The following is a 12,511-nucleotide window of genomic DNA, read 5'->3' on the forward strand; positions in this document are numbered from 1 at the left end:
ACTTTGAACATTCAGGTCTTTGTGGACGTATGTTTTCATTTCTCTTGAGTAGATACTTAGGAGTGAAATTGCTGGGTCATAGAGTAGGGAGGGGTATTTTTATCTTTGTTAAGAAACTACTAGTTTTCCAAAGCAGTAGTACTGTTTTATACTCCCAGACCTTTATGAGGGTTCTTATTGTTCTACCACTTTGCCAACATTTGGTGTTGTCCGTCTTTCCCATGTTAGGCATTTTAGTGGTTGTGAAATGGTATCTCACTGAGGTTTTAGTCTTCATTTCCCTAATGATGTTATATATCTTTTTATATGCTGATTAGCCATTTGTATATCCTCTCTTTAAAATTTGAGTTATCATTATTGATCTGTAGTAGTTCCTTATATATTCTGGATACAAATCCCTCATCATATATCTGTACTGAGAGTATTTTCTCTGTTTGTAGTTTGCTTTTCCATTTCACCACATCTCACTTTCTTAAAAGTATCTTCTTAGAAGCAGAAGATTTGAATTTTGATTAAGTCCAATTCACCAATTTTCAAATTTGCATTTAGTGCTTTTTGTGACTCTTTAAGAAATCCTTGCTTACCTCATTGTCACAAAGATATATTCCTGTGTTTTGCTCTAGAAGTTTTATGATGCTGGGTTTTACTTTGAGGTCTGTGATTCATCTCAGGTTAATTCTTGAGTGTGTGTGTGTGTGTGTGTGTGTGTGTGTGTGTGTGTGTGTGTGTGTGTGGTAGGGGTCAGGTTCATTTCCTCCTTAAGTGTATCCAGTAGTTCCAGGGCCATGTGTTAAGAAGCGTTCTCTTTTCCCATCGAACAGCCTAGGGACATTTATCAAAAATCAACTGACTATATGTGGGTCTATTTCTGGGCTCTTTTTTTGTTCTATCAATCTGTCTACCATTGGAGGGTTTTGGGTGGGTGTGTATGTGGATTTATATTTTAGATCAATCAGAGTGGAGAACAGAAATGCACACAAGTGGAAGCAGAAAGGCCAGTTTTGGGGCTACTGTAATAATCCAGTGTGAACTGCTGGTGCTTAGACTGGGTGGTCGGAGAGGAAACCATGAGACAGGGTAGATGTGGGATATATTCTGAGGTTGAGCTGCCAGGGCTTAAGAATGGCTTGGCTGTTGGGTAGGAGAAAAGAGGGGGATAGTGGGTGACTCCAAGGGTTCTGTCTTGATCAATGGGAAGAATGTAGTTGCTGTCTACTGAGATGGGCTCTAGGATCACCAGGCGTCTGTCTTCTTAGGGGCAGTGGCATCTGAGCTGGGGAGGGCATCCCTGGCGGCGGGAACAGGAGAAGCAAAGGGTCATCACAGGGAGGCACGCCCCAACCCTTGTTGGCCTAACTTTTAAAGTCCTGACCAGATGACTGGATTCTGTGCCCCGGGGTCATCTCATGCAGCCCTCTGTCTCACCCCCATGGCCAGAGTGCAGGGTGCCTTGATTGTGTGAAGTGCAAGCACTCACTCAGAACCCCTCTGGTTCACACCACTCTCCACCGGCTACACCCACGGGCTCCATGGGTCCTCACCACAGCCCCACCGGATGGGCAGTAGAGCACAGTGGTTAGGAGCGTGGCCTCTGGGGTCAGACCTGGCTGGGTGACCTGAGGAGGGTTGCTCTAAGCTTGGGTTCCCTTACTTATAAAATGGGGATAAAGATGGCATCTCTCAGCTGCCTGACAGGGTCATTGCAAGGAGATCAGCATCTTGCATAGAGCCCGGCTGCCAGCACATGCTCCAAACACTTACGAGGTTACTATCATTCCCCCACTCAACAGGTCAGAGAACAAGGCTCAGAGACCTAAGGGGCTTGAGATCTCACCAACTGACAGCAGCTGGGGTAAGACGGGAAGCCAGCCTGGGGGTCTCTTCACTCACCCACCCAATTTGGCCCCTTCGCCTGTGTGGCCCTGCTGTGTCCCCCAATTTCCTGTGGGCACACACATATCTGTCACGCCCACTGGCTGTGAGTGGGCCTTTCTCTTGCTCTGATGATGGAGGTTGGGGGTGCACACCAAGGTGGCTCTGGTCAAGGGAACCATCTGGAATCTGGGACAGAGCAGGCAAGTGCTTTACTACGGCTTGGGATAGGGGGTGGCAAGGGGGTGGAACAAGCCAGCGGCAGCACCCCGTCCATCACTGGGAGATGTGAACCGCAAGCTCACCTTTCCAGATGCTCGGAAGTCCTTGTCTGGTCTCGTCTTTCTCATTCTCTGTGGGGGTGGGACAGGGAGCCCTCCCATGGGAAGTCGAGCCTTGGGCAAGAGAGGCTGGGGGCGGCTTTCATGGGCAAGGCATCCCCTTGAAGCGCCGAGGCTGCTCTGCCTCCCAGCCTGGAAGCAGACTGTATCTTGGGGACAGGGAGGTTCAAATGAAAGAAGGAGCTCTGGGAAGGATGGAGGGTCCAGAGAAACTGGGGGCGGGAGTTCTGGCAAGGTGGGAAGGTTGAGAGAGGGGTCTGGGCTGGCTCTGCGTAGGGATCATCCCAGCGCCTGGCACAGGGCCTGGCCATAAGGGGTGCTTGTGAAGTTTCTACGGCATGACGAGCAAATGGTACTCAGGGGGCAGGCACCATGACAACAGATGCCCTGAGGCAGCACAGTGAGTGGAGGCGAAGGGCAAGACACTGGGGCCACACTGCCTGCCTTTGAACCCTCCCCCACTTACCTTGGGCAACTTACTTAACCTCACTGCACCTCAGTTGCCTCATCTGTGATATGGGATACTAATAATGCTGACCTCATTGAGTGACCATGAGGATTACCAACTGGGTAACTGGGTTACTAATTGTGTTCATATGAGAAAAGCAACGGTCCATGGTATATAGTAGGTGTTCAGTAAATGTTAGCCCTTATTATTATTTTCTGTGTGGGCAAGTGGCCTGTGGGAATCAAAGGGCCGTTTTCATCACACTTCAGACAACTAACCCCATAGCCAGCAAGGGTGCCCACTCCTGGGGCTGGTAAGTTCAGTGGTTGGCATAGGGGAATTGGAGAAGGCACCAACAGACCTGGCTGGAAATCCCAGTTCTGCTACTTATAAGTTGGTGACTCAGAGAAAGGGACCCCGCCAAACTGAGCCTCAGTTTTGCTCACCTGTAAAATGGGACCGCATGGTAAACTGCTTGTGAGGAGTGAATGAGAGAATCCTTGCATATGTTCCTGGCACAGAGTAGGTGTTCTATGTACATGAAATCCTTTTCGTGGTGTTTGGTGCAGAGCTGGTGCTGGGTTTTCTGGTGGACTTGCTAAAAACAGAGACGGCCTTTGGACCCCCAGGCACAGGCTGGGGTCTCAACCCTCGTCAGTCATTGCTATCTGTCCTCGGTCGTGAGGGGCCTGGGTTAGGGGCTGTGGATGTTTCCATACGGCTCTTCACCACTGCAGGAGATGCAGGGGACCAGCTCCGGCATCTTGGGCTCTGGGTTGAGCTGCTGGGTACTGAAAACCAAGGTCCAGCGGGTTGTGGGCAAAGAGGGCCAGTACTGGGTCAGTGTGCCCATCTCCCTGCCCCACCCCACCCCACCCCAGTCAATACAAATCCTGGTTCTGAGAACCTCATATTTCTAATAGAGAAGATTCCACATGTCCCGTCTCCCTGCCTTTACTCAGCTGGGAGGAGATGTACAAGGGGAAACAAGGATCTGCTCTGGGGACATGCAGAGTTGGGGCTCCGTGGGAAGAGGAAGCAGGTCCCAGATGGGGATTGGGTTCTCGGGCTGAGCTATCCCTGGGTGTCCAGTGTCCTGGTTGTGCCCACATCCCACATCCCTGCAGATGACAGGGTTTCCATTGTACTTAAAAGTGTAAGCGAGAGCAGTATCCTCCCGCGTCCTGTAAGTTCTCTACCCCAAGCCGGCAAAACTACCTTCAGTAATCCTGACCCTAATCCGACAAGCCTCCGACCCGCCACGCTCATGATCCTTACCCAGTAAGTGTCCCTGCGCTCATGGGTCTCTTATTTCAATTGAGAAAACCCCTTTGTCACCTCCTATGTTCCCATCCTTCCCTGGACGTTTCCTGACCTGACTCAGCAACTCTCCCTTATGAGTCCCAACTCCTGTGTCTTCTTCACTCACCCAGCAAAGTTCCCTGGGACTGTCCCGTTCCATCTTCAATCCTGAAAACCTCCCATGTTCCTAACACTGATCTAGCAAAACTTCCGTGACTTCCATATCCTTGATCCTGCTGGACCAAACTCCCCAGACCTCCCTGTAATTTCCCATGTCCTCCAACACAGCTCAGCAAACCTCCCAAATAGCCTGCCTCTGACCTCTGTGCCTAACCCCGACCCCGGCTTGCTCCAACTCCTTCCCATCTCCGTGGTGGCCGGCAGCCCGCCCTATTCCAAGGCTCCCCACCGCCCAGCTCTGCAGGGGCCCTGCAGAGTGGCTTCCATCGAGCCTCACCCAGCGTGACCTCTGCCTGCATGGGCATCGACAGTGCCGGGTGCTTGACCTCACAGCTGAAGAGGGCTTCGTTGTCGATCTGCGGGTTGAGCGTCCAGGTGAGCAGGGCGCGCACCTCCACGGTGCCGTCACTGCCCGGCGTACGGCTGTGGCTCAGGAAGTAGACAGGCTCGGAGCTGTGGACCCAGCGGGGGAACTCGCGGCTCACCACCGTCTCGGGGATGTTCTCGGTGGTTGGCTGGAGGAGGATGCTGGGATCCTGGGTCAGGCTGCGGGAGGGGCGCTCTGTGTAGGAATGCCCGCCCCGGCTCTCAGCGTCCAGCAGGGACAGTGACCTCTGCATCTTGGTGTCGTCTAGGTCACGGTGCAGGAGGCCGCGGAAAGGCCTGCTGTCCTGGAGGGGGCCAGAGCTAGCAGCCGGCGGCTCTGACAGGGGCACTGCGTCGATGGGTTCCCCATCTCGTTTGAAATAAACCTGAAATTGCAAGGAGGGTGTGGGAAAAGATTTTGCCCCAATGACATGGATCTCCCAATGGGCTCTCAGAGGAAGTGGCCAAAGGGGTCCAATCCTTCAGGAGCCTCCTCCTCCTAGTAGCCTTCCAGATGGACCACTCTCTGTCCCTCTCCCTCCAGCACCCCAGGCGCTCTGAGTCAGCTCGGTTCAATGGGGACACGCAGGCTCGGGTGGCAGAGACTGAGCTGGCGAGCCTCTTTGAGCCTCAGTTTCCTTACTGAGAACACCTACTTCACGAAGGGAATAAGAACACTTACTTCATGAGGCTGTTGGATGCTTAGAAACAGTGTGTGGAAAAAGCACCCTGGACGCGGCCCTGGGCTCCAAGGGCGTGGTCCGTGCCCACCTGGGGAGAGCAGGTGGGTGAGAGCGAAGGTGGAGGAGCACCAGAGATTCAGTGAGATGTCAGGAGGAGGAAAAGATCCGTGTGTGTGTGTGCACATCTTGGAGGTTTTGGAGAGGAAGGCAGGAAACAGGTGTGCGTGTGGGAAGGAGCTAGGTGCAGGATGAGGCGAAAGGCCGCATCTTCTCACTTCCTCCGCTAATAGGGAATTTGAGTTTTGAGAGGCGGCATTTAATTTAATTTGCTGTCTTTTTATTTTGGTACATATGCCAGGGGCCTGTGGGGATTCGGTGTATTTTTTTAAATAAATCGATGGGAGACAGGGAAAGAGGAGGCCAGGAAGCAGCTCTGGGGACGCTGGTGCCAGCGGGGAAAGGGAGATGGAGGAGGCGGGGGAGGACCGGGTGGGGGGAGGGGAATGAAACATGGGATGCGCAGAATCTGTCAGAGTTTATAGCTCCAACGAAGAATCTCTTATGCACATAATAGTCTGCTTTGGGGTTTTTCTTCCTTTCTTTTTTTTTTTTTTTTTGAAAAGTGCTTCAAAAGCAGGTTTGTAATTTATGTCAAAGAATTCTTTCAAGTTCTGATATCCCAGGCAAACGTAAGGTGCCTGGAATGTGGGGAGATGAGGACCTTTCAGATATATTTATGTATATTTTTTACAGATATATATTTGAATATTGTACTGCTATGTCTTAAATGGCAGGAACTGGCCAGCTGGAGGAGGAGGGGGTCTTCCTGCAGCCCCAGGGGGGGTGAGGAGACTTTCTTTGTGCCCTGCAGAAAAGGAGTTTTTCTTTGGGGAAAAAGACCAGCTTGTCTCATCTTTGAGAGGGCAGACCTCTTTCTGGGCTCCAAAGGGAAATCTTGGGGCATGCTCTTCTCTCACCAATTGCTGGCTTTGAAGCTGCTTTTTGGCCTGTGTCCTCAGGACTGTAAAGTGCAGGTGGAGGGAGATGGGCCTCGTCAAAGGCTCATCTCTGCACCCCTGCCTACTGCCCCCCTGTGCCTCTGAGCACCTGCTTACTGCCATGTCTTGGTTCTCTCCACTCCTGCCCTGTCCTGGACAGCTGGTCCTGGGGTGGGGCTGGCCCAGTCCCAAGGTCACCCCACTGGACCCTGCCTGTGAGACAGTCAAGGGTCTGGAAGGAGGAGAGCCCCTGCCTCCCCACCTTGAACTCTAATCCCCCTGCCCAAGGCTCCAGCCCCACCCCTAGTGATGTGTGAAACTCACAAGGTCAAGACTCAAAGTATCTTATAAGGTCAAAATTGGCCTTGGGAGCATGTAGCCCATAGGTTCTCAATATGGTTCAGGGAACTCTAAGGGTTCCACAGAGGTGCCTCAGGGACCCATTAGGGCAACTTGCCCTTCCTTCACTTTTAAATGTTTTCAACATGGGGCTTCTGTGTATTTGAATCAGACCAAACAGGTCCTGCTGCTTCTAAAAATGCTGAAAAACTATAATGGTGCCCATGCCCTAAACCTCCTCGAAGAACCTGAGAAGCAGAGGGGAGGTCTTCCTGCTCAGGGTCATTTGGTGCATGTGACATTAGGCGCTAGAACCCAGCTCTCCACATGCTCTCCCATCCTACCCCCGCCCCTTACAGCGGCCATGACAATAACTCGTGAGCTGCACTGACAGACCCCAAAGTGGTTAGGGTGGGTCTAATAAGGAGTTGCCCCAAACAGGGATTTCTCCCTCTTCCCTGCTTCCTTCCTCCCCCTTTTCCTCCCTCCTTCCTACTTGGAGCTGGACTTGGAGCTGGAGGACATGACCTTGAGTCCCAGCTCTGTCAAGAACACAGTGGCGGGCTTCCCTGGTGGCACAGTGGTTGAGAATCTGCCTGCCAAGGCAGGGGACACGGGTTCGAGCCCTGGTCTGGGAGGATCCCACATGCCGCGGAGCAGCTGGGCCCGTGAGCCACAACTACTGAGCCTGCGCATCTGGAGCCTGTGCTCCACAACAAGAGAGGCCGCGATAGTGAGAGGGCCGCGCACCGCGATGAAGAGAGGCCCCCGCTTGCCGCAACTAGAGAAAGCCCTCGCACAAAAACGAAGACCCAACACAGACAAAAATAAATAAATAAATAAATAAATAAATAAATTTTAAAAAGAAAAGATGACTACTAAAAAAAAAAAAGAACACAGTGGCTGACTCCCTTTACATCCCTTGCCTTCTCCGGACCTCATCTGTCTCCATCCTGTTCAATAACTGGGGTAGCTTAAGGCTGGGATCCCCTGAAGACCACCCTCACTGTGCAGTTCAAGGATTTCAGGGTCCGGGAGAAGCGGGGGTTCTCAGCACCAGGGGGCTGGGAGCAAGAGGGGCATATGGACGCCTGGGTAGGTCAGATGAGTGGACGGGGTCAAACCAAGGCAGACGGGGCAGAGTTAATTTATGCAAGCTGTGGCCTCTCTCCTTCATTCTGCAGAGTTGAGCACTGTGGTGACAGGGGCAGCTGGACGAGCCACGAAGGAGGGGGGCCCGGCGGGGACGAGGAGGGACGACTCCAGGGATACTCACCATGGGCGCTGGTTTCCCTCCCGACACCACGCAGACCAGCGTGAAGTTCTGGGCTTGGTAGCGGCTGAAGGGGGCTGGCGTGTCAGCGGCCACCACCTCAATGGAGGTGGGAGGAGCTACCCAAAAGAGAAGCACAGGAAGACCAACGCTTAACCGGAAGGTTCGGGAAGAGTTCACTGATTATCTAGGATGGGCCAGGTCCCACACTGGGCATTGAGGGGGGGGGACAAATATTGCACAATTCCAGGGGGTGCAACTGGCAGCAACGACAGTGAGAAGGATGTCCCTACTAGGCATACGGACAAGGCCCTGCCTCACGGGGCTTACAGCCTGGCGCGGAAGACAACCATGAATCAAGTGATCTCACGGTCAACTGTGCTAAGTGCATCAGATACCAGGGGGTAGAACAGGATGTAAAGGGACCCACTCAAGCCTGAGGAAGCGACGCTGTGCTGTGCCTGAGGACGCAAGAGTAGGCAGAGGACAAGTGTGGCAGGTGGAGGGAACAGCATGTGCAAAGGCCTCGTGACAGCTGGCTCAGGGCAGGGGGGATGGAAGGCAGGCTGTGCGGTGGGAGGGCAAGGAAGGGCGGTGTGGTGCCTGCTGGGGCCGGGGAGATGTGCAGGGCACCGCTGCTGGGTCACCGCTTGCAGCGGTGTGCTGGGGCTGGTTCCTACCAGCTCCTGAGAGCCGACTGTGACATTACTGGGAATTTTGTGAACCAGTTCTTAAACTGCTGCTAGATCGAAACAGGCCACGGTGGGCATCTTTACGCCATGGAAATCAGCCACCACTGCAAATCAGGGCTTTCTTATCTGTTTCCTTCCCCTGTCCCCACCCCAGGCCCCCAGAGAGCAGGTTTACCAGCCCACCGCTGGTTGTGAGTTTTTCTTCTTTGTCCTGAGAGCAGGAGGAAGAAGACTTCAAGCAAGAGCAGAGACATGATCTGAGTTGCATTTTGAAGAGACTGGAAACACAGAGTGCTGTTTAAGCCAGAGAGATGGGTCGCTTAGACCATGGTGAGGGCAGAGCGGGAGAAGTAGATGACTTGGAGAGATGTTTCAAGCCAAGAGTCTTCCCTCTTTCTTTTTTTTCCCCCCCAAAGTTGGCTTATTTTGACCCCGCTTCCCACCAGCTCCCCTTTCTGCTCTCCTCACCGCCCACCGCTGGCTGCTTTGCCAAAGCCGGTGTTCCCAGGCACCGTGGGTTATTGAGAGGTCAAATGTGGAGCCATCGGGCCCTCCTGGGTCCAAGTCCCAGCGAGGTCACCACCACCTCCATGTCCTTGGGCAAGTTACCAAAACTGTGAGCCTCAGTTCCCCGATTTGCTAAGTGGGATTAATCCTTGGCAGACACATTTGAAGGATGAACCAGCTAATCGATATGAAAGGGCTTAGCACGTGCTAGGAATTCACTAGTCTTATGATTCTTGAGATTATTTCCCCAACTGCCTTGTCATCAGCAGGACAGGAGCCGGAACCTTACAACTTTGCTTAGGAAAGGCTGTCAGTTCTGGCTTCTTGTAGCCTTAGGTCAAGTGCAGTGGGGGACGCAGAGAAAATGAAGAGGGGCGGGCCTTTTCTTCCTGCAAGGGGTTTTCACTCCAGTTAAGTTTAATTAAATCTGACAAACACTTCCTGCCACCTACTAGGTGCGGGCATGGTGCCAGGTGCTCACCACAGGCGCCCAGTGATGAAATGGATACAGAGCGTCGAGAAGCCCACAGTCTGGCGGGGGCGACAGACGCCTGGCAGCTCTATTTTAAGGTCTAGTGAAACGCAGCCAGGTGTGAACCATTCATCCACTCAGACAGCCACCATGTGCTGTCGCAAGGGAAGCAGAACAAACGGGAAACAATGGGAGAACAATAGATGGAGAACTGTAATTAAGTGTGAGATGGTAGGAAACAGATGGGAAGTGGGGTAAGGAATTCCGAGAGGGGAAAAAATACACCAGAACACTTCAATTATCCACAAGTCACAGTCTGCAATCTAAATTTTCTAGAACTCACTGAAAGCCTGGATCCCACGGCAAGAACCAACAATGACCAACAGTTAGGAGCCAGGAGCTGTTCCAAGCCCTCAACGTGTGTTAATTCATTTAATCCTCACCATGCGTCTGCATGGGTTTATTTATTCCCATTTTACAGATGGGGAAACTTAAGAGGTGAAGTGACTTTCTGGGGTTCACAGAGTTTGGATTTGAACCCGAGCGCCCTGGCTCCAGGGCTCAAACACCGACACTAAGCTGGAACACTGACGTATCTTTGGAAAGAAGAAAGAAGCTCGTACCTATTAGCACCTTTAGCCCTAAGTGCATATCTTAGCTGCTGGGGATGCTCATTTACCTGACACATCTCAACTCTCATGGATACCTTTAATCCAGATCCTTGGAGGAACTCTTCCCGTGGGTGGCTCTGCTTAACTCGGATGCCCCAAAGATCAAGGGACCATGCCAATTAGAGCTTAGAATAATTCTCTGTCACTGCTCATGGTGGCTTATGGGTAGGGATAAGTATACCCTCCAAGAATCCTAGGCAGCGGTCCCCAACCATTTTGGCAGCAGGGACCGGTTTTGTGGAAGCCAATTTTTCCTCGGACGGGGTGGGGGGATGGTTCAGGCGGTAATGCGAGTGATGGGGAGTGATGGGGGGCAGACGAAGCTTCGCTCCCTCGCCCACCGCTCACCTCCTGCTGTGTGGCCCAGGTCTTAACAGGCAGAGGACCAGTACCGGTCCACGGCCTGGGGGTTGGGGACCCTTGTACTAGAGGCTCAGGGCTAGTCAGGGGGCACCTTTAAAATCACTCATTCCTTCTTTCTTACTTTTACTGAGCAAACAGGAATTAGACACCTAGAGCCTTCCTTATAGGATTGCTTTGAGGAATAATTGAGATGATGTTTACAAGATGCCTAGCACATAGTAAGCCTGCAATACAGTTCAGCAATTTTAATTAATATTATTTGTCTCACTATTATAAAAGAGATAGTGTGGGACAATGGTTAAGAATATGGGCTCTAAATCACACTACCCAGGGTTTAAAGACCAGCTGTACCATTTACCAGCTATGTGACCTTGGGCAAGTTATTTAGCCTCTCTGTACCTCAGTTTCCTTATCTGCAAAGTGGAATTATAGAATACCTGTGAGGATTCAGTAAAGAAGTACCTGAAAGTGTTCTGAAAGTGCATATCAGATGCATTTATCAGCAGAATTTATTAACATTCTTTCTTTGAGGCTCCTTGCTACTGTCTGGGAAAATAAATCATCGTCTTTGCCTTTGGGGCATTCACGGTTTAGTGAGGAGACCAGAAATGCTCTGGACCTGCACTGTCTAATACAGTAGCCGACCACCCCTGTGGCTCTTAAGCACTTGAAATGAGGCTTTTTCAAGTTCGTATGTGCTGTAAGTGTAAAATACACATTGAATCTGGAAGACAATTTTTTAAAAGCGTGTTAAGTATATCATGAATATTTTTATATTGGTTACTTACTGAAATAATACATGGGATACATTGGATTTAACAAATATATTATTCCAATTCATTTTAACTTTTTAAAGCCTTTTCTTAATGTGGTCTTTAGAAAACTTACAATTAAATATATATATATTTCTATTGGAGAGGGCCAGTCTAGACCTTCCATTTTATAGGTAAGCAAACTGAGGTCAGAGAGAGGGAGAGATTTGCCTACAGTCACACCATCACACTGGCACCCATGCCTTCCAAATCCTGACCAGGGTGCTTTGTACAGCACGAGTGCTCCCCCCAACACACACACACACACACATGCACGCACACAAACGCACACACACACACACATCCCCGTTCTGGAGATCTGCACCCAAGTCATGCACACCGCCCACACAGACCCTGATTGGGAGCTGTGTTCTTGTCCCTCGTTATATTTCTGAGCAGGTGTTAGCAATATGTACAGTTAATCAAGCTCATAAGACAATAACGGATTTCAGTTGTATGGACCATGACACAGCAGAGCTGCTAATATCAGCGTGGACAGCCCAGGCTTCCCACACTCTCCATCAACGTATTCCTCAGTTGCTGTGTCCTAGGAAAATGTCACTCTGCATCTCGCCTCCTGTTGCCCGCTGGAGGGCTCTGAGTGCGGGTGGTCAGGGAGCTGTCTACACTCGGGAGTCCCTGGCTGCCTCGGGATGCTTCACTCCACACGTCGTCCTCTCCCCCTTCCTCCTCCCTTCCCTTCCGTTGACTACGTGCAGCACTCTTTCCCCCACAAACTGCTGCTTCTTAGGCTCGTGGTCTAGAACCTTCCCTTACTCTTAGTCTTCCCCATGCCCATCTTCTTCTCTACTTCCATCTCTTCCTCCTTTTCCAGTCCCATTCTCACCTGTGTCCCCACATCCATCCCCATCTCCATCCTTTTCCTTCTCCAACTCCATCCCTATCTCCATCCCCACCTCCATCCTCACATCCATCCCCATCTCCATCCTTTTCCTTCTCCAACTCCAACTCCATCCCTATCTCCATCCCCACCTCCATCCTCACATCCATCCCCATCTCCATCCTTTTCCTTCTCCAACTCCAACTCCATCCCCATCTCCATCCCCACCTCCATCCCCATCTCCATCCATCTTTTTTCTTCTCCACCTCCATCCCCATTCCCTTTTCCATTCCTATTCCCACTTCTATTCCCTTCCCCATCCCTAACTCTGCTCCATCTCTATCCCCATTC

At 51.5% G+C, this 12,511-nt stretch overlaps 1 protein-coding gene across 2 annotated transcripts in view; it reads right to left on the reverse strand.

Annotated features, from left to right (window-relative positions):
- IGSF21 (immunoglobin superfamily member 21) overlaps positions 1 to 12,511 on the reverse strand; it is a 249,547-nt gene that overhangs the window by 6,854 nt on the left and 230,182 nt on the right. For both annotated transcript variants that reach the window (XM_082403017.1, XM_082403018.1), the window contains exons 5-6: positions 7,806 to 7,921; positions 4,421 to 4,895 (exon numbers count right to left, since the gene is read on the reverse strand). In XM_082403017.1, the coding sequence (XP_082259143.1) occupies positions 4,421 to 4,895; positions 7,806 to 7,921 (591 nt within the window). The remainder of the gene's footprint in view (positions 1 to 4,420; positions 4,896 to 7,805; positions 7,922 to 12,511) is intronic.

This window comes from Balaenoptera borealis, assembly GCF_965194805.1.
Source record: "Balaenoptera borealis genome assembly, chromosome: 1".
NCBI classification, from domain to species: domain Eukaryota; kingdom Metazoa; phylum Chordata; class Mammalia; order Artiodactyla; family Balaenopteridae; genus Balaenoptera; species Balaenoptera borealis.